Source organism: Limulus polyphemus, unplaced genomic scaffold (genome assembly GCF_000517525.1).
Source record: "Limulus polyphemus unplaced genomic scaffold, Limulus_polyphemus-2.1.2 Scaffold507, whole genome shotgun sequence".
Taxonomy (NCBI): domain Eukaryota; kingdom Metazoa; phylum Arthropoda; class Merostomata; order Xiphosura; family Limulidae; genus Limulus; species Limulus polyphemus.
The window spans coordinates 210,847-233,283 of record NW_013666117.1 but is presented as its reverse complement, the minus strand read 5'-3'; the positions used below and the strand labels follow the sequence as shown (position 1 = coordinate 233,283).

The following is a 22,437-nucleotide window of genomic DNA, read 5'->3' as shown; positions in this document are numbered from 1 at the left end:
CTACCATATCACCTTGATAACGAAATGTGTTCACATGATGAACAATGGTATCTAGTCTTCTTAATAGATAAGCTTGTTCCCACGATAAACAATGTTATCTAATTACTTTAGTAATATAATTTGATCACATGATAAACAATTCTATCTAGTCCACATTAAAAAGACATTTGTTCACGTGATGAACAATGTTATCTAGTCATCTTAATAAATAAGCTTGTTTCCACGATAAACTATATTATTTAGTAACTTTAGTAAAGAAACTTGTTCACATGATAAACAATGCTATTTAGTTACTTATTAACAAAATATGTGTTTCCACGATAAACAATGTCATCTACTTACTTTAGTAACAAAATTTGTTCACATGATAAACAATGCTGTTTAGTCACCTTAATAACGAAATCTGTTCACGTGATAAACAATCGTATCTAGTCTTCTTAATAGATAAGCTTGTTCCCACGATAAACAATGTCATCTAATTACTTTAGTAATATAACTTGATCACATGATAAACAATTCTATCTAGCCACATTAAAAAGACATTTGTTCACGTGATGAACAATGTTATCTAGTCATCTTAATAAATAAGCTTGTTCCCACGATAAACTATATTATTTAGTAACTTTAGTAAAGAAACTTGTTCACATGATAAACAATGCTATTTAGTTACTTATTAACAAAATATGTGTTTCCACGATAAACAATGTCATCTAATTACTTTAGTAACGAAATTTGTTCACATTATAAACAATGCTGTTTAGTCACCTTAATAACGAAATCTGTTCACGTGATCAACAATGTTATTTTGTAATTTGTTATAATGAAAAACAATATCATCTAATCAACTTAGTAATGAATATTTTCTTGTATATTTGTTTATTTTATTGTAATATATATCAAATATATCAGCTGATTAGATGTGAACAAACCTCCTTATTATCAACAATCTGTTTTTAAAACGCATTCACTTTTGCACAAGGAATAATAAATATAATTTTTTGAAAGTGTAAAAAAAAAGTATGCATATCTGTATATATGTTCCTAAAGTTATCGGAAATAACAAAGTGAATGTGATAGAAGTTTTTTTTTCTAGAAATTCGAAGAGATTATTCTTGTGCAAAAGAAAAACCTTGATAAGTCTAAAAGCAGAGATATTGGTATTTAATTGTTTTTGCTTCTGCTTATTTTTTTTTACAACTTTTCATGTTTCAGAGAGAGCCAAGTATCAACCAAAGTATGTTCGTCATGGAAACCAGCACCATATAACCATTCCTTTGCCGAGATATGGATACGGAAGAATTAGTATTCCTTTTAGTGTTAATCATTATTTCCGCCCAGGAAGAACGAAAGTTAACAGGTTGTTTATGGATTATGGAAATAGAAATATACAAACCCCTCACTCCACAGCATCGCCCAACAGTCGCCCTGAACGACCTAATACTTACAGATATTCAAAGACTTATAGATTCAGAATCCCCATTTCCAGAAGAAGGTGGTATACTAAACACTTAGTGCCCTCTGGTGAAGAATCACCTAGTGATGAAAAAAAAAGTGTTGGAAGCAGCGATAATTTGACTGTATATCCCACTGGAAGATCTGTGTTCCGTATGAGTCTGAGAGGTCCGTTGCTTCCAGGTATTAATAGTTACAGTCCATATGGTAAGTGTGATAAGTAATAATGTATAAGTAAGTTCTGAAACCACTAACGTAGTGTTTTAATTTCTGAAACTAGTAATGTAGAGTTCTCAGTTCCTAAGTTCGTTGTATAGAGTTCTCAGCAAGTTCTTAGACTAGTAATGTAAAATTCTCAGTCAGTTCTCAAACTAGTACTGTAGAGTTTACAATTTTTAAACTGGTAAAGCAGCGTTCTCAGTTCTTAAACTACTAATGCAGAGTTCTTAGTTCTTAAATTAGTAGTGTAGAGTTCCCAGCCAGTTTTTAAACTTGTAATGTACAGTTGTTAAACTATTAATGTAGAGTGCTTAGTCATTTCCTCAACTAATAATGTAGAGTGCCCAAATCTTACACTAGTAGTGTAGAGTTCTCAGTTCTTTAACAAGTTATGTAGAGTTTACAGTTTCTAAACTAGCAGAGCAGAGTTCTCAGTTCTTGAACTAGTAATACAGAGTTCTCAATTCTTAAATGTGTTGTATAGATGTATCATTTCTTAAACTACCAATGTAGAAGTCTCAGTTATTAAACTAGTATGTGAGCTTTTGAGTTCTTAAGCTCGAAATATAGAGTCCTTATTCAGTTTTTAAGCTAGTAATGTAGAGTTCCCAGTTCTTAAACTAGTAATATAGATTTCCCAATTAGTTCTTAAACTAGTAATATAGATTTCCTAATTAGTTCTTAAACTAGTAATATAGATTTCCCAATTAGTTCTTAAACTAGTAATATAGATTTCCCAATTAGTTCTTAAACTAGTAATATAGAGTTCTCAGTCAGCTCTTAAACTAATAAAATAAAATTTTCAGTTCGTTGTTCAACTAGTACTAGAGTCCTTAAGTAGTTCATCAACTAGTAACGTAAACTTATGAAATACTACTAATATTATTGTAGCAGCTTATAAGCACCAGTTTGTAGCATCTAAGCAACAACATAATAGCAAGTATTATCAATGTCTATGGCCAAACGTATACATGATAAATTTATTAAGCTTAATGAATTCCTTATATCAGCAAGAGCTTATACCTCATAATAACACAACTGTGTTCCACTTGGGAATGTATAGGTTAAAAATATTCTTTGGTGTATCACTCGTTTTCATTATATATATATATGGCTTTCTAGCTTTGTGTTTCATATTAGTGAAAATTCGAAAAGTTAGATAAATATTAAAAACACTTATATATGAGGTCACTCTTCAACTATTACTTTTAAACCAAGTAAAATTACATTTTAGTAAGCAACATTTTGAAAAATGATGCTGTCAAAACTTACTCGGATGGTGTGTAACAGTCTCTGTAGCAGGAGTGTTATGGTTAGATGCTGTAAATAAAAGTAACAATTAGAACTTCCTTTAAACTGTCATTAGTTATAGGTATTCATTGACAGCGTTTTCAATGGGTATGCGTGGTGGTAAGCCTGATATTTTCAGCATAAAGTGCACTCAAGATTAGGTGAAAAGAGAGTTAAAGTTTGTTCCTTGAGTATAGCATTCAACTGTAAGAAAAATTGCTAAAAATGTTCATTTTTGGAAGTGGATAACACAAAAACATGAAATTTAGTTGTATGTTATATCGAACAGGGTCGTCTGTGTTTTAATTTTTATCGTAATTAACAAGACGTCCTGTGTTCTTTGTAACAAGACTGTGTCTTATTGTGTATTGTGTTTAACAACGTTGAGTTTATTTCATCTTACGTTGTAGTTAATAATAACTGTTTGTCAGTAGCGTAACTACAAAAGATGGTACCCCGCATAAAAAGTTGTTGGGCCCTTACATTTATTTCTCTATAGTAGTAGTTACGATTCTGGCTTATCGATGTCATTAACTTAAGAGTATAATGCAACCACCCTTTACTTCAAACAAATTAAATTATATGTCTCTCCCCTTGTCGGCAATTCTGAAGTTTTTCAGGCCCTTCGGGATCCCTTTTGACACGGACCCCCTTCATTTGCGAAGGCTGCGGGGGCATACTGACGCCACGGCTGTTTGTTCTTCTCTATGTGGTGTAGCTCTCAGGACAGTATGTGTTTCAACGTATGGTGTAGCATCTAGTAGATCTATCTGTTGTTCAATTTGTTGCACATGTAACAGGACTGTCAATTATTCAGCATGTAGCAGTGGTTATTCAGTGGTTAACGTACCTAATATGACTATCTTCGGTTATGAATAGCGTATCTAACGGGGATTTCGTTGAATCAGCATGCTTCAGTGTATAGCATAGAATCTATTGCGAGTATCTATCCTTCGGTGTCTGGAGTAGAATCTAATATGATTATATATATATATGTCACAGAATTCTTTTATTTTTCACCAAAGGTAAAATTTTAAAAAGAATCTGTGACGTAGAGGCCTAATGCACTCTTTGATTGGCCGTACCCTCTGCTGTAGTTTACAGTTTCGACTCTTCAAAGCTCATCAGCACAGCTTGGGTCAGCAAACCAAAGAAATACAGTTAGGCCTCTTATAATGGTGGTGTGTATATAATATTCATGATATCTTTGAGTCCTTTTGAATTCACCATACAGCAATCCAAGTTAGTCCTCTACGTCACAGGTTCTCTTTACAATTTTACCTTTGGTGAAAAACAAAAGCAATCTGTAACTTATGAATATACTACCATAAAATACCCACGCTCAGCTGAAGGATTCTAAGGTCCCCTTATGATTCATAGAGGTCTCAATGTACTAGTCAAGCATCTCCATTATCTTAATTACTTCCACAGCTAGCCAAATGTGCCAATTATTTAACTGATTTGTCTGTTGCCATTTCCCGAACTTAATTCAATTCAACTCTTTTTAAAAACAAATAGTTTTAATTTAGCCTTTCAGATTAGTTTTTCTTCTTGTGTTTTGATTTGAATTATTTCATTTATCAAGTTTTCCAGTATTCTCTGATTCATATTTCTCTTCCCGTTGGTTGTTGCCGTTTTTCAAACTTAGTTTAATTCAACTTTTTAAATTCACAGATTCATATTTTTCTTTCCATGTTTGTGTTAATAAAGAGTATCTGGCAGAAAACCTTCATATATTATTCATTTAGTAAATGAGAATTAGAAAAAAACACTATCATACTTTTCTATAGACCTTCAGGAAGTAGAATCATGGACCTTAAGGGCAAAAAAATTGACCAACATTTTTTAGTCAAACCTAAAAAATAATACCCAGGTGCACGCCCTCAGAATCTCCTTAGTATGCGTGCAAACTTTCAGATCTCTAGCTTCTTTCCTCTTAGAGCTATGGCGGTTACACACACAGAGGATATTTTATTATTATAGATATAATCATTAACCAGTTGGTCCGCTGTATAATATTTAAAGATGAATTAGGCGCAATGTCATAATGCTATTCTCACACCTAAATTAATTTAGGTTATTGTATGGTGAATTAAAAATGACTCAAACCCTATAATTATTAGAACCTAACATAATTATTACGCCTTCCACCTATGACGTGGAATTAAGCAGAACTGTCGTGTATTTAACATAGTGTATAACACCTTTCTGTAGTTCAGTGTGTAGATTAGTGTCTAACACGTATCTGTGGCTCAGTGTGTAGATTAGTGTCTAACGCGTATCTGTGTTCAGTGTGTAGATTAGTGTCTAATACCTATCCGTAGTTCAGTGTGTAGATTAGTGTCTAACACGTATCTGTGGTTCAGTGTGTAGATTAGTGTCTAACACGTATCTGTGGTTCAGTGTGTAGATTAGTGTCTAACACGTATCTGTGGTTCAGTGTGTAGATTAGCGTCTAACACGTATCTGTGGTTCAGTGTGTAGATTAGTGTCTAACATGACTGTCAGTTCTACACAGTGTAGCGTAGTATCTAACAGCTTGTAGGAAACATAACGTAGCCCAGTATGTAGCCCATCTAAAACGACTATCTCTACTTTATTAATTCTTTTTTCGTGTGAACTATACAGAATTAAAGCAATGTTCTGACCTTATATAGTGACGGGGAGTAGCAGCTTAGAGACAAATCCTCTTTCCAGTTCCTGTATCAGATGTCCCACTGATCAAACTGTTGTTGTAGAGCGCGGTAAGGGATGTGCTGTGGTATCCTTACCCACTGTTCGAACTTGTGCTGGGTAGGTTCTCATTTTTAGCTGTAATTGGATAAGTTTAGATATTGATATATGTTTAACATATGACTCATTTAGATGTAATAATATCATAAATAAACTTTAGTGAATATTTTTAATGTGAATTGTTGAAATGCCTGTAACGTTATTATAATAGATGAGAGAGTCACTTGTTACACACCTATTTGTTTGTTTTTCTATTATAAACATGATGCGTCTTTCATGTTCACATCAGACTGCTCCAAACACCCGGACCTGTACAGGTATCCTTGACGTTTGGACCGAAGCCTGGATCACTAATCACTGAAGGTGATTATTTTATGCAACTTCAAATCAAGAAAGCTGGAGATACAGTACAGACGTGTCAGTTCTGGTTAAAAGTAAAAGGTAAGTAGCAAGAATAATATAAATATCCCGATCTTTTTGAATAATTAATTCTTGGGAAAGTAAAGAAAATGCTGGTTTCAATAACTGAAATGTGCCTATCTTATTAAATAACTTATCTGTTTCAAAGTGGGTAAAAAGGTGGTCTGATTGATTGTGATATTCCTATTTATTTAACAATTAGTTCGGGGCAAAGTATAAACTAAGCTGGGGTGAGTGAGAAAAGGGTTTGAATTTAAGGAATTATTTTTTAGGAAAGCGAAATATATCATGGTGTAGATGACTGAAGGATTCCTACCCATTCAAATAACTAGTTTTAGATGAAATAAAGGCAAAGCTGGTGTGAATGACTGAAGCCTTCCTATTTTCTTAAGCACACAGTTCAAATAGAAACTGAAAATTATGATGATGTAAGTGGTTTAAGTCATCCCTATTTCACTAAAACATTCATTCCGAATGAAAGTAAAAAATAACCTGGTGTGAATGGCTGAATATTTCTATATAATTGAATGATTAGTTCAGGGTAAAATCGGAAATTAAGATGGAGTAAATATTTGAAAGATTCTTCCCTTTACAAAAATCTGGTTCTACGTGAAAGTAAGCTAGTGTAGAGGCTTAAATGATGGTTTGAACTGTTTTACTAAACAATAAGTATTGGGTGAAAGTAAAAAATATATACTCGTGTCAATGTTCTCAGATACAGACTTGAAACTGTGACCAAACATTATAACATTGATTATGTAGACTAGGCATCTCACACATTACAGTGTAAACTCCAAAAACATCTCAGAAGTAAAGTTCACATTACACAGGCCAAATGGCATGTCACGGAACTCATACAAGTCATCTCTAAGGCTAAGAGCAGTCTTATGTTTGCTCTGATCATCCAGCTCAACTTGCTAGTATCAGTATGTCACATCTAAAGAATTGAACCAACGTGAACCTTAAAATGCATCCAAAAATGTATTTATTAATGGTAAGGGAAATGCATCAATGTAAGTTATCATGTTTACCCATTTAAAATCAACACATAATCTTAGTGTACCTTCCCTTTTTCCTGACATTCACTATTGGAGATGACTAAGCACTCTCGAAAAATTACATGGCTCTGAAAAGTTGGCTGCTTTATTGGACGTGCATATCTGTATATATATATTGTGGTGATTCACTGTTGTTCTATACAATTGTCCATCTTATCCCACAAATATATTAGCATAATCAACCAAAAAGTTACTGAGTTGCTTTTGTCAAATTGGATCTTGATTGCTTGTACAATCCTCAACCAACAATCTCAGATATGTTGGTAGCTATACACTTGCTTTTGGCTGTGATGCGATAAATGCAATCTGAACATTACCACTAGCTTAAGTTGCTTACACTTTGATCACTACGCCTATAACCATTTCAGTATAAAGAATAATAGCCAATTTCCCATAACTGCAAAAAAAGACCAAGAATTAATCCCTTCTTGATTAGACAATAGTCTGAGCCAAATGCTGACTGGAAACAGGAAACAAATAATTTCATGTGTGGTTTTCAAAACTGTGTTACACAGTACTGATACACTAAACAATCATCCATAGTAAACCATGGAACACCATTTGTGTATATGGAAGTATTGTTACTCCCTTGAGTACATATGCCCATGGAGTTCACTCTTCCTGAGCTAAATCTCGCTGACATCAGATAATTTTCCCACAGAATATCAAGTTACTAGATGTACAGCTAAAACTGACCAATAATTTCTCTAGGTCAACGATGCCAGATCCAAGTTCGGAGATGACTACCTTTGTTCTGTGAGCAACATTTCCTAGATACAGCCACAGATCTGCCTTTTCACCTATGTGTAGTCCATAGTCAGTATCCACTGACTGGAGTGATGGTCTCACTTGGAGGGCTTGATATGTTGAAAGATATTCCAGTGTTCTTGCTGTTCTTGTGTCAAAAACAACTTAATCTATTGCTCATCTATCATCACAGGTATATCCCCAGCTCTACTCTGTCCTGAAAGAACTGAGCTGAGCAGCAAACCCTTGCCATTCTTCCCCAGATTAATGACCAAACCTGATTTGGGCTTTATTGTTTTTCTGGAGCTGTAGAGGCAGCATTTATCACTCATTATTGGTTCTCCTGAACCTGTTGAGCCATGGGTTGGAACAAATAGCCTTGCCATTTTTTACTCCTCAGCAAAGTATGGGCAGTTTACTCACAAGTTTCCCAACATACCAGAAGCATAGCAGATGCTGGGCTCCACCCGTCCCAAACAAAATCTAGACAGAGGCATCACTGGCTTAGGCTGTAGTATGTACACCATGAGAAGACCAGGATAGCTCTGCTCATTCACTGAAAACCAATGGAGTTTCATTATATTGCTGGGATTTGTGGCTGATTGGTCAACTCTTGGCGTGGCTAGAGCTTGTGTAGTGGAGGTATCTCAATAGAGTGGTCTACCCGACGTGTAGCCACAGATACTATAATTGTAAGTTTCTTCCTCTCCAGTGACAAGCTAAATATTACTACTTTGTACCTGGTTGCATCAGAAATTGCTTCATTTAGGGTGAGGATGTCCTTCCCACCAAGGTGGTGCCTCTTCATCTCACTGAATCGTACCTGGACGAACTTATTTATCAATATGTCTTCACAATTTGTCAAAGCCATTTCATGATAAGCTTTAGTATACAGATGGTATGAATCATCCATGTAAATATCTAAATGCTTGGTGGGTTCCTCTTTCGAGCCTTAAACTCACCTTAATGGATTAATCAATTATACACTGGATCGAATCATCGACAAACTCATCTGTGACTGTTTCCCAGTCTTGTTGTTGTGCTACATAGAAACATTAGGTAGAGTCTAGGGCTGGAAAATCAGGCATTACAGAAGCTCCAAGCTGTTATCTGCGTGAAATGCTAAATTATTCTGATCATCCTTCACCACACTTTCGCTTGGCTTCACCTAACGAGACCTGTGGTGCTAGCCAAAGCACCTCTTGTGGGATTTCGAGTAATTCCTGGCTGAGATGCTACTAATCATGGGTATGGGTTAGTAGGCGTACTCGTGCACTGTGACGCTCCAATGTGTAGTAGGTCCCTGGTCCAGAGTGTCATAGTGATGATTTGTTCTCGATTCTTGGCAATTCATCCAGAGGCAACCCCAGATTTCTTCGTGATTTGCAGTTATTCTAGAAGGATTCCTCCTGCTTCAGAGGGGCTCACAACTGCCTCATGGTTCGTGGCCTTTTTCTGTTGTGTCCACTGTCTCACCTGTCAGGAAAACAGCGCTGACAGTTTGTCCACCAATAGCATGTCCAGTCCTACTCAATTGGCCATGACCAGAGCTAGGTTTGTGTTACTCCGGCTAGGATGATTTGGGAATAATTTAAAGACGACGTTATACGTTATCAGACTCGCCAGGTACCATTCGAACTTAGCAAACCTCAGTCTTTTGCAGTAAAATCATTCTAACAAGGGCAATGCCTATCCTGGGTACACTAGAAAATGACTAATCTTCCTGTGTCTGCAGTTGCAGAGAGGTCAACATCTGAAATCTATGTATCATCGGCAAAAGTCCTATGACCAGGAGAGGATTCTCCTAGATTCAACGCCTCACTCGTACAGTAATTTTGCTTCAGCAACAAACTCTCCTTCTCTCTATAGTGAGTGCTTCTACTTAAAGAAATGTCATCCCTTCAAAGATAAGTGTTCCTTTCAAATCTTAGAATTTAAGCGTTCAAGTAACGGCAATACACCCACTTGCAGAAACAAAACAAAACAACAACTTTGCAATAAAATCCTGTTGGTACAGTACCAAAATTTCTTCTTCGTACCTACCAATAGTATTCTCGTGTTAAACTTGTTTTCTCAAAGAATATTAGGTATTAACAGGATGAACCACGAAGAAATATTGTCTTTAACTAAACTGACTGAGTTTAAGCTAAGAAATAAAGAGACTGGGCACAGTGTAATACAAAATTAAAATAATATTTATTCATTGACAAAGACAAAAACACAGTGTGTGTGCTTGTAATGGACAATGGATGGTTGACTTTCATTAGACTTGTGAATGATTAAGTGATTTTCTTTCCTCGGTTTGGTTTTCACTTGAGATCCTATTACGTAGAGTGTTTAAAGCTCATGTTTCTTATATGACAGGAAACGTTGGATTTACACTGGGGAGGTCGTAACCTCATAGCACTACATACTCTACTATTGAATGATATTGCTGTCGACATTCTTACACAACATGAAGCATTACCACCCACGGGTAGAGCAGGTACTATTTCTTGACAACTAGAAAGAAGCCCAATTAACAACTTTCTGGACCATGTATTATACGAAAATTGCACAGACTTAAAATATATGAACAATTTTGAAATTTTCTACATTAAAATAATAAGGCAGAAAGCTCATGATGTTTGTACATACGTACGGGCAAGGCCTAAACATGAAATAAAACTTTTTATACAAGGATTCAAGTTATTTAACCACTGCTGATTTAGTGTTATGAGAAAATGAAGTTAGTTGCCAGTGGTGTAAATAAACCTGTGTTTATGAAACTTTTGTAAGTTGCTGCGAAACATTCACTTATAGCATATTCTGGTTCTACTCATCATCAGATTGATGTGACGTTTTAAGCTTCATTTTACTCCCAATACTTTTAAATACACGAATTGTCAATAACAAGGTTTTCATTCTGCCTGTCTTGGTAGTTTATTTGGCTGGTTTAATTATCGCTATTCAACATTATTGGAGTATATTACCACTTTAAAAGTTTCATAATGGTGTACTAATGTCAAATTCTTCAGCGAACATTATAGAATAGTAAACGACTGGTGTTTATATGTTACGCAAGTAAGATATACTCTAGCATTTGTTTAATGTTATACTTATTATCACTATTAATTAGAATGCTGAATCTGTGTATTTTTATTATTTCAAATACTTTACTATAATGTTTTCATTATAAAGATTATTTTGAAATATTAGCTTAGTATGGGTTTACGGCCGAAAATATCGTTATTAGCGAAGATATCTAATCGATGAGATAATGCATTCTAACCTTTATAAGTAAAAACGTAAGAGCTGTATATTTAATTAGCTACACTCCTTATCGGGCTGATATTCAGTTTTAACCTAAGTAGGCAGCTTTCGTTGATCGTAAGTTAATATTAATATTAGAAATGTTAGAAGATCTTGGTACATATTTAGGTTTTCATCAAGAAACTAAAAAAATATCAACTGTTTCATTAATAGAATGGCTCTTCTGGTCAATAAAATGGTCAGAAACTACGTGTGTTTCCAAGTATATGTTCCCTCTTTTAATTTTATTCTGTTCGTCGTCGACAATCGAAAGAAACTCAATCATTTTTGTTTTAAAACACGAGCTTTCATGAATCTTTTTTTTCGTTTCGTGATCCAACCACAACAAGAGTTAAAATATTTCTAACTGTTTCAAAACAAATTGTTTATCAATTTGTATTTCAACGTAATGGGTGTGGATACACTGGATCGACAATTTGTTGCTTTATCAATACCGAGTAAAGGTGCATTTAAAAAAGGTTTGCAGAACTTAGCTCACATTTATCAACGTTTTAACGAAAACCAACTGATCGGCAGTGTTTTCAATATTCTCTACAGTGCCTCCGATATTAAGATTAAAAGGGGCATTAATTATAAACCATGCGCCGCCCCATAATATACAACCAGTCACATGGACAAATTCTAACAAAACATTAGGTTTATTTTTGAGAATAATGTGACTTGGAGATGTTTATTATTTGATGAGTAATCGGAGTTATGCCCCAGCTGAAGCAGATAAATTAATTAATTTGATCAAAATATAAGGTCTATGATATGAGCCCAGGTGAGCTACGTTAAGTTGAATTATCGCGAAAAAATAATCAGAGATATGAGCACTGCTCAGACGAGCTCTAAACAGTTTAAGATTTCTGAAAAAAAAAAACATAATCAGAATTATGGGTTATACTCCAATAAACATAAAGTATATTTTAATGTTGAAAGCCCCTAGTGACACAGGGATGTGTTTGCATACTTATATTTGTAAAAATCGGGTTTCGATACCCGTGGTGGGCAGAGCACAGATAGCCCTTTGTGCAGCTTTGTGCTTAATAACAATGTTGAAAAAAAACAAAGTTATAAATTGCGCTTTACAAGTTATTTATAGGATAATTAGATTTCTTTTATAATATTAATTTTAATTTATTAATATTTATAATATTTTAATTATGACAAAATCGCTCTTATAAAATAACGTCCAAAAGTTATCACCTCCAGTCATTTGTTATGCAAGTGAGACATGCAATGGTATTTCATGCAATATGAAACACAAAATATTGTAATTTAGCCAATGTCATAAAATAACATATTGTACGGGTGGCTTTATATCTTTATATTACATGAGTTTTGTTACGTAGAACAAGAAAGGCGGCCAACAATAATATTAGTGTTGATATAGTCACTTGTTTTGGATGTGGCGCGACTCTCACGAACATTCCATACATGAAACTGGAATCCGGTGAAAGTGCAGGCTACTTACATTTGACCAATTTCTTCTTATTCAAGAAGTGTGTTGACGTGGTGAGGGTGGGCTTTATCATCCAATAAGCTGAAATCGGGGTTAATTGTACCAGCAAATGTTTGCACAAAGGGTTGTAAGCTATGGTGTGGTCCCTATAATGTGTGACATTGACGGTATCATTCCGCAGGATGTCGATGATGATATGTTTACCAACACTTATTTCTGCCTAAACCACACTTCCACCACCACTGTATGCATCACATTCTTGTTTGAAAATGGAATTGAATCTGATTACAAATTATTACTAAAGAGCATATACCTGTTATCTGGTATCAACGTGAAACAGGACTTGTCTTTAAAAAGAATGTTACCTCTAATATTATTGGTTCTCTGGATAAGTTCTTGTCACCATTTTTGGCGAGCTGTTTTGTTGCTTGATGTGAGAAGATTGTATTTCATTTTATATCTGGCATACAGACCAACTTTATAAATTCTGTTTCTAATAGTCTCTGCCTTTACATGCCATCCATTTCCTTCTAAGAACATCTGATTCAGTCTCGAAGCAGGTACAATACGATTGCAGTGAGCCAAAATCGACAGATAATGGTCGTCTTTTTGTTGTAGGTAATAATCTGCTTTATCAACCTTTTTCTTCTGGGTAATAGTCTGCCTTATTCATGTGTTTGAGCAACGGTACCATTATTTTATAAGTGATTCCCTATTCTGCTAATAATTATTTTAGACTCGTGTAACCAGTTCGTAACAACTTGCTGTGACTTGGTGGTTTCCATTGATCAGATTTTCTTCAAATTAATGAAATATACCGATGTTTTACACGAGGTATAATTACAGTTCATGAAAAATTTGTAGCACCTTAAACTTTTTGATTCACTATATATATAGCATAGTTTCAATAACCAATCATTTATATCGTCGTATGTTTGATTTGCATAGCTATGAACTGAAGATGGTGATAACATTATTTTATATAGTTGGTTTTGCTCTGTATTAACTATGGTAATAGAAAGTACGATTATTCTTTAATTATTTTGTGCAGTGCACTGAAACCAAGGTTAATTTAATTATTTTGATCTTGGTATCAAAATTTTGAGTTTAGACCCAGCTGACCACAACACATTTTATTACTCTTAATAAGTGATTTGAGCTATGAGTTGGTTCTCAACTTACTCCCATGCAAGTCTAGTTTTATTTCTATGAATAAGTGGTAAAAACTACTTTCATGGCAGCATTATCCTAGTGTTGCTTATTCTGAATGAATAAGCCCTATCTCAGTTTGTTTGTTCTGAACAAGTAATCAGAATTATAAACTATTTGCGTCATTTTATTATGACAGTAAAATGTAGAGGTGGCGGGAAAATAAGTAGTGCAGAGGATTGAGTACGTTATGTTAAAACGATTTTGAATACTTAAATCAGTAATTCACATGACAACCACAGTCGATATAAAGTCGCGGTAGAATGACGTATATCAGAACTACATCTTGACAGTCCTTTCTGAAGCAAAATATTCTTACAGTCAGATCATAAAGATGATTTCAGATCGAGGATTTGAATTTACAAGGTGGAGATATCCCTTATTCTTAATGGAATTGAAGTACAAAGGAATATAGATCAATTTTAGTCACCAGAACCACCCAGAAAGAAACCTGCAACAAGTCGTACCCCAGCAGAGGTAAGCAAAATTCAATGTATTTTAACAGGTGAGAATCAAAAACACAAAGATCAGTGGCAAAAGCTTCATGCAACATAATCAAGAAGAATCTCTGGAAAAGCTATACAAGCTACGTGTACACAAGTTTCTTCAATTATGTGTTTTTAGTATGCCTTCCTATGGAGTTTCATTCTCCAGTTGCTTGAGATATGTGATGATTGAACTTAAATCGCCAGATGTAGCGCATATGAATTTCTGTGCAATAGAACTATTGAATCGAGCAATAGAAAACCGTCGTCCTCCTACACTAGATGGCTTAAAGGAAGTATGCAGGGAAGAGTGGTATGCTTTAGACACGATAGCCTTAATATAATGAAGTCATTTACAATTTGTAGTCATAAGAGAGAGCAGTGGTGTGCAAATATTTTTTCTGGCGTCCTCCCTTTCTAAAATGAGTCTTGTTGCGCCCTCCTCTGTCATTTACAAGTGTTAATTGTTGTTACTATATTACTTAATAGTAGTTATATTTGTACGTTAGTTTTTAGACCTTTATTTTGAAATGTGTACTTTCATATATAACTTATATGCTCCTATAGTCATAGTTGTGCGCTCCCTCTTTTTTTTTTCACATTTCCATCTTGTAGAGATTGAGTGCGTTATATTAAAACGATTCTGGAGTCTCACAACGTCGTCACAGTCCGTGCCATCACGACTAGTCATGCTTTATCTCGTGGTGGGCAAACTCTAAGGTGCGGCCCCAAGGAGGGCGCGGAGAGTCGGTAGTTTGAACAGAGTGAAAAAATTAAAGGAAAGGAAGAGGAAACATAAGAACGAGGACAAAATAAGAGAAACAAAGACTAATATAGAAGTAGAATTAGAACACTGACTGAAACGTAACAGTCAGCCAAATTTGCACGATCAGCAATGTCAAGACAATATAGAGGCATTGTATCAAATTTCAATGTGCTAATGCTTGTCGCTTGCTGAGTTGCAGTCAGCGATTTGTTGTAATAAATTCCAGGGTCTAGACTTACGCGCAGGCGCTTGTCAGGCTGGCGGCACAGAAGTAAAGCAAATTCGAGAACAGTCTTCCCTCTTTTACTTGATAGGTTTAAATGTAGATGATTTATGAGCGTGTGCTATATAAGTAAATGTAGCCAATGAGGATGACAATCTTTTTCCCGCTCTTTGAGTGCAATGCAGATTGATATAGAAAATAGTGTTCCAACTACTACTTCTTTAGTGACTGTAATTAGTCTCTTCATTCGCGTTTAATCACGAAATATTAAACGGTAGACATTGTCTGCCTGGTGCTTAGTACAGAAAATCGAATGCAGCAAGGAAATAAACAAGGTTTCCATTGAAAACTTTGTGAAGAAAGTTTAAGGTAATAAATAAATGTAAGTTTGGGATAAACGGGGCTGGAAAAATGTTAATCTTGTTGTTGTTGTTCCTGATTTTTAACTCATAGGCTATCTGCGCTCTGTCCACCGTGAGAAACCGAACCCCGGATTTTAGTATTGTAAGTCCGTATACTTATCGTTGCTCCAACGGGATGTTGTTAGTGATGTTATATCAGAGAGTGCTAGTGAATTTTTCCAGGTGACGGTTTACTTAACTATGGAACAATAAAAACGTTCTAATGAAAATAACACTGAAATCTTGTTGATAACGAGAAAAAGAATGAGATGGTCACGTCATCGATATTTCCAAAGATCATGCTCAGTGACCAATTGATGTCGTTTTGTTTGTTTTGGATATTTCCAACAAGGACACACAAACTATGCTGGCCATTCCTAATTTTAAACTGATAGATTACAGAGAAGACAGTTACTCAACAACATCCACCAACAACGCTCGGGTACTGTAATAAAATATTTGGACTCAACCGTCACTTTCGTAATGCATCTATAGTCCCAAAACGCGGAGCGCGAATATGCAACAACGGAACGCGAAAACTCGTATCTACGGTATCTTACACTAATCATTAAGTCATGGTAAATTTAAATCATACCAGAGATGACTGGGGACTACTATTTATACTAAAAGGTTCGTTACAAGTGAAATATTTAAGTTTATTTGTTTAGTTTGTTTGTTGTTAAGCCCAAAGCTACAAAATAGGCTATGTGTTCCCTGCCAACCACGATTTTTAGCGTTATAAGCCCTCGGACTTACCACTGAGCCAGCGGAGGCAGAATTCAAAGTTTCCAAAGGGAAAAAAAGAAAAACGATTCGCTACAAACTTATACAACCTCCAAATTATTAATGGAGAACACTTGTAGAGGAATTGGCTTTTTATTCAGACGAGATGCAGTGTGCTGTTTCTGTTGCTAGATTTTCTTTTCAATACGATTTGTCTAGATTGGTATTACTAAGTGACTGACAGAACATACAGCAAGTATTAAGCAAACATAAGGAAGCTTCTAGAAATGGAAACAGCTAGAAGTATATGCCTAAGATTTAAAAAATTGTATCCTAGTGGTTAGCGTTGTTGGACTATGAATACGAGGGTCCATGGTTCGATTCTGATTGCTACAAAATTGTACTTCGCTCTATGAGTGTATTTTAAAAGCGACGAACAAATTCCATTATTCGATTAGAGTAGCCAAAGAGTTGACAGTGGGTGCTGTTGACTAGCTGTCTTCTCTCTAGTCTATCAGTCCAATATTAAGGACGGTTAGTCCAGATAGCCCTTGTGTAGCTTTACGCGAAATTCCGTAACAAACTTCGATAAGTAAAAGCAAATTTTGATACAGTGGAAATTACAGAAATTCATTAAAAACAATATACTGATATGACAGAGCTACTTACTGAAGATACTTCATGAACTGATATGACAGAGCTACTACTGAAGATACTTCATGAACTGATATGACAGAGCTACTACTGAAGATACTTCCTGAACTGATATGACAGAGCTACTACTGAAGAAACTTCATTAACTGATATGACAGAGCTACTACTGAAGATACTTCATGAACTGATATGACAGAGCTACTACTGAAGAAACTTCATGAGTTAGAACTTAAGAAGTTGGCAAGGCTACAAGAACAGAATAAATATGAAAGTCTAGGATGGTTGAATTTAATTCCGGTGTTAGATTCAGGACGTTCTTCGTGCCATGTTATGCTCGTTCAATAATTCTTCTTATTAATGACACTGGAATGTCCTGTTTTTAAGCTATATTTTTTTGTGTGTGTATGTGATTCAAAGTGAATTTGTATCTTCTTTTCACGGTCTACCCACGTAGGGAATGGATTACTCTAACTGACAAGTCACTTTCCAATCCAACAACACTTGAAGACAGAGTAGACTTGAAGCTGTAACTCTTATTCTTACCAATGCTTTATTAGCATGAGCAATACAGCAAGAGTTAAAGCCAAGAACTTCGTAGCTAAGTTCTAATGCTTCAAGTTTCAGTGTTGTCTTGTGATTTGGAATGATGTTCTTTTTTATAAGAACATTCTGAGTAAAACACTATAGGCCCCCCTACTTAGACTTATTTTCTAAAATAGATAGATCTTCCTTTAAAACGCTCTGTGTAATAAGGGCGCATCAAGCAGATCCAAAAGTACTTGTCAAAGATACGAAGACTGATGCAGGTTTCCAACCTGGTTTCCGAAACCAAATAAATCTATGTTTCGAAGTGAGGGAATGAATGAACCCCCTCAAAACTTACTGCAACGGTTCAACAACAATTTTATACAATTCTTGAAGCGTTTATTCAATTAAAACAACACAGTGATTACTGCACGAACTTTTTAATTACTTTTGAAGACCAACAACCTAAATTTACAGGCGTTGAAACACTGGGGCTTCTCAAAACTCAAATTAATCAGAGCTTATCTGACATCCTAGATGGTTAGTTAGTTCTTTCACCATATCGTTGCTGAATCATTGGATTTGAAAGAGCCTTTTTGAAATTTCGTTTCATTGAAGTCCGAAAAAGTAGATTTTAAATTAAAATTGTATAAATGTTTCTGTTTTTAAGTTTGTTTGTTTTTTGCGTTAGTGTTGCGCTCAGCATTTTAAATTGTTTACTTATACAAATTTCGGACTTAAATGTTAAAATAAATTACTTTGTTTTATACATAATAATAAATGTTCACAGTGTAATGTGTAAAATAGTACACCTTAGTTTTAGTTTAGAGTCATTTAGTTAGCTTTAACCCAACAAACCCACAGCAAATTTTTATATTTTGCCTATAGTAGCAAAATACATCTTTGCTGTTCATCAGTAGCAAAACATTTGTTCGAAACAAATGGTACAGAAGCAACTCAATAAACATGCGTCTCTATTGATTCTGGAAAATGTGCTGTTTTTGTCAGAGAATAGTAATTGGAACTAGTAGAAATAAAAACGCAGTTGATTTTAAGACTTTCAAAAACATTGGCGTGAGTAGTACATCCAGACATGCTGTTTTCCCAGATTCAGTAGTAACCGCAAATAACTTGAGGAACGTCAGGAAATGTATGAGAGAGAGACACTAATTTTCTCTAACTCTGACTGAGTTCGGAGCAAGAAAGAGACTGAATATAATGTAATTAAAATGAAAAGTAATCTTTATTCAATGGCCAAAAAACAAAGTAGATTAATACACAACGCTTCGCTGGAGACTAACCGCTGTTATTGAAAGACTAACTTACTAACTTACTTATTGCCTACCCCCACTTTGTTTACTGTTAAACTAAACTTACTGTTTAATTGCATAAACAGTACTGTTAAAAGAAAAGTTACATGTACGTTTTGTTTATTCAGTTGAACCTGCAGTTCCAGTTAATCTTTATATAATACCATGCACTTTGAAGTTAACTGTTTCTCTGGAATGATAATCCAGTTATTTTCTATTAGGAGAGAAAGTAGCAATTATCTACAGTAAGTTCAATTGATTTTTGCTCGGAACGCCACTATTGTTGCTCTATATTTAACTTAGTTGATTGTTACTTGGGGCAACAATGGTGTTGCTATACAGTTAAGTAAATTATATTATTGTTAGGAGCAACAGTAACAGTATTCTTCATTTATTTCAATCACATTCAATTAGGAGCAACAGTAAGAGTATCTTTCATTTATTTCAACCACAAGGAGAGGTAACAATATTGCCTTACAACTAATTCAATTACTTATGGGCAACAATAATGTTGTTCTATATTTATTTCCTATGCTTCGAAGTAAAAGTGATAACTATGTTGTCTTAATCCCACAGTTAATTAATAGACTGTAATGCTACTTATATTTAATTCAAATGTTTTATGTTAAGAGCGACATATACCTTTTCGCCGTCCTAAAAACACTTTCTTATCTATGCTAAGTGATTATGTTTTACATAATACTAACTTTATGTGAAACGACCGCACAAGAAATTTTGTAGTTGCAAAAAGGTTGAAAAATACCAGAGCTTATTAGATAGTTTATTTTTGCCTTAAGATTACGATCAACCAAAAGAGGTGGAAGGAAAAAGGCTTTTGGTAAAAGTTGTGTGTAAATAAAGAAATTGTAATACCCTCTGTTTATGGTTATTAAATTTAATTACAATACCAATAGTAATTAGTTAGTGATGTACGAAAGCAACATGACGAAAATCCCTGAGGATCGCCTCTGCTATCAGATTAAATGTATATGAAGCTTTATAAATATAAGATCAAAACGTGTCTGAGTTAAGGCTAATTGCACGTGCATCATTTTATATTACAGTGTGTGTGGGGGGGGAGTAACTTTTTTGGGAAATCAAGGGAAGCTAGTCCCCTGGGTGATCTTGGGGTATTTTAAAGTTAAAATGTAACAATCAGTCTATTTTGGGAGCATTTGACCTGACCATTTATTATGTTATTTAATTATCATCCAGAAAAGGCAAACTACGCATTAGCTCTCCTCTCCTTGCCTTACCTAATTGACGTCTCTGCCTAATTATTTTTTGTTTTTGATGATTAATTTAGTTCAAAAATGTCCAAACATCGACATCCCAGAACACGGATTAATGAAGTGTACAAATGGCACCGCTTGGGGTAGTGTTTGCAGCTTTATATGCATGCAAGGATACGAACTCGTCGGGAGATCGCCTCTTGTTTGCGAAGGTGACCAAAATAATGTCCAGTGGACAGATGACCCGCCACTATGCTTAGGTAAGTCAAATATTATATTGAAAGTAATCGGTACACAGCTTGATATCGATATTTGCACATTATTACAGAATTGGGCAGTTAGATAAGGAAGCAACATAAACCTCTCAGTTAGGCTTTGTTGGAAGACTTTCTACAGATGGTAAGTTACTTATTTATTAAAATGTAATCGCATAAAATAATGCCAGTTAAATACATAAAACAAAATGCATCGCGCATAAAGGACAGACAGTTAAAACTAGGGTGTACAGTGCTGCAATGTGGGACAAGTACAATGTGCTCTACTAAGAAAGATATTTCTGTGTAAGCGTGAATATATATATACGACCCACACAGTGGTGGAATCACACCGTTTATGGGACTTAACATCTAATTGCAAGTCCCATGCTAGAAATATAATTACAAATAAAAAAATGTAGCTAAAAAATAAAAACAAAAACGAGCGAATATGATGCTCAAAGACACGACGTCTAAAACTAAGTCGTGCAGATGTGGGAAGAAACAGAGAAGTAAGGAAATAATATTATACAAAAAATCGGTTACTAGAAGATGATCTTTAGGAAATATGATTTATTTATAACATACCTATATAACCTACATAATTTTTATATGTATTAAAATCAGGATAAGTGCATTGGTATTAAGAAATGATACGGATGTATTGAATTGCTTAAAAATATTGGCGAGTATTCATACATGCATATATTAATTCAACGAGTACATGTAATACGCTTATCATAAAAGTCGGTACTTTTACGTTATGCCCCCGCAATTTTAATAAGTTTAAAAAAAAATATATATATATATATATCAATTTATACAAATATCTGAAAATATATAAATATGTACTTTATTCATTTAGTAAATGTCCATAATAAATTTCTAAAAACTATATTAATAAGCATTATATTCATATAGTAAAAACTTACCATTTGCGAGGGGTATAACGTAAAAGTACTAAAATTCATTTTACATCAACTACTAAGTTAATAGATGAGTCAACGTCCATTTTTTAAAAATTCAATTGTGGGTGCTCACCTCGTGAGAGTAATTTCAAACAATCTAGCATGTATCTTTCTAGATTTCCAAGTTGTAAAAACAAAACACAAGTTATAAAGGTGACGTTAACTCCATCTATTGAACATTATGTTGAACTTGGTCTGTACCCATTTTCTCACAATACAATACACCTTTTAAATGACAAAATAAGGAAAAATTAAGAAAAGGCGATATTTTAGGAATATATAAGCTCTTTATACTACAAACTATAAGGCAATACTGTGAAAAATAAGCTGCGTTACTGTTGTTATTTACATGGTGACACCAGAATTCACGTTAATTTCTCGCCTTAAAGTGAATTATTCACATGCAAAGTACTAGCAAGTGGAGAAAACCAGATTTCTCGAGTAGCAACAAGTAAATGATTTCATAAAGTAATATTCTAGGGTAACTTTATAAGGTTTACGATAATGATAAACCTGACAGCTGCTAACGTCTGTGACAGCTCCCTGACAGTATTGATAAACCTGATAGCTGCTAATGTCTGTGACAGCTCTCTGACAATATTGATAAACCTGATAGCTGCTAACGTCTGTGACAGCTTTCTGACAGTATTGATAAACCTGATAGCTGCTAATGTCTGTGACAGCTCTCTGACAATATTGATAAACCTGAAAACTACTAATGTCTGTGACAGTTCTCTGACATTATTGATAAACCTAATAGCTGCTAACGTCTGTGACAGCTTTCCGACAGTATTGATAAACCTGAAACTACTAATGTCTGTGACAGCTCTCTGACAGTATTGATAAACCTGAAACTACTAATGTATGTGACAGTTCTCTGACAATATTGATAAACCTGATAGCTACTAATGTCTGTGACAGCTTCCGACAGTATTGATAAACCTGAAACTAATAATGTGTGTGACAGCTCTCTGACAGTATTGATAAACCTGAAACTAATAATGTGTGTGAC

The 22,437-nt window shown here is 34.6% G+C and overlaps 1 protein-coding gene across 1 annotated transcript in view; it reads left to right on the top strand.

Annotated features, from left to right (window-relative positions):
- The first annotated feature begins 5,624 nt into the window (after positions 1 to 5,624).
- Positions 5,625 to 22,437, top strand: part of LOC106458738 (E-selectin-like) — a 23,997-nt gene continuing 7,184 nt past the window's right edge. Inside the window, exons 1-3 of the mRNA XM_013918277.2 lie at positions 5,625 to 5,754; positions 5,984 to 6,135; positions 20,278 to 20,463. Of these exons, the coding sequence (XP_013773731.1) occupies positions 6,069 to 6,135; positions 20,278 to 20,463 (253 nt within the window). The 5' untranslated portion in view covers positions 5,625 to 5,754; positions 5,984 to 6,068. The remainder of the gene's footprint in view (positions 5,755 to 5,983; positions 6,136 to 20,277; positions 20,464 to 22,437) is intronic.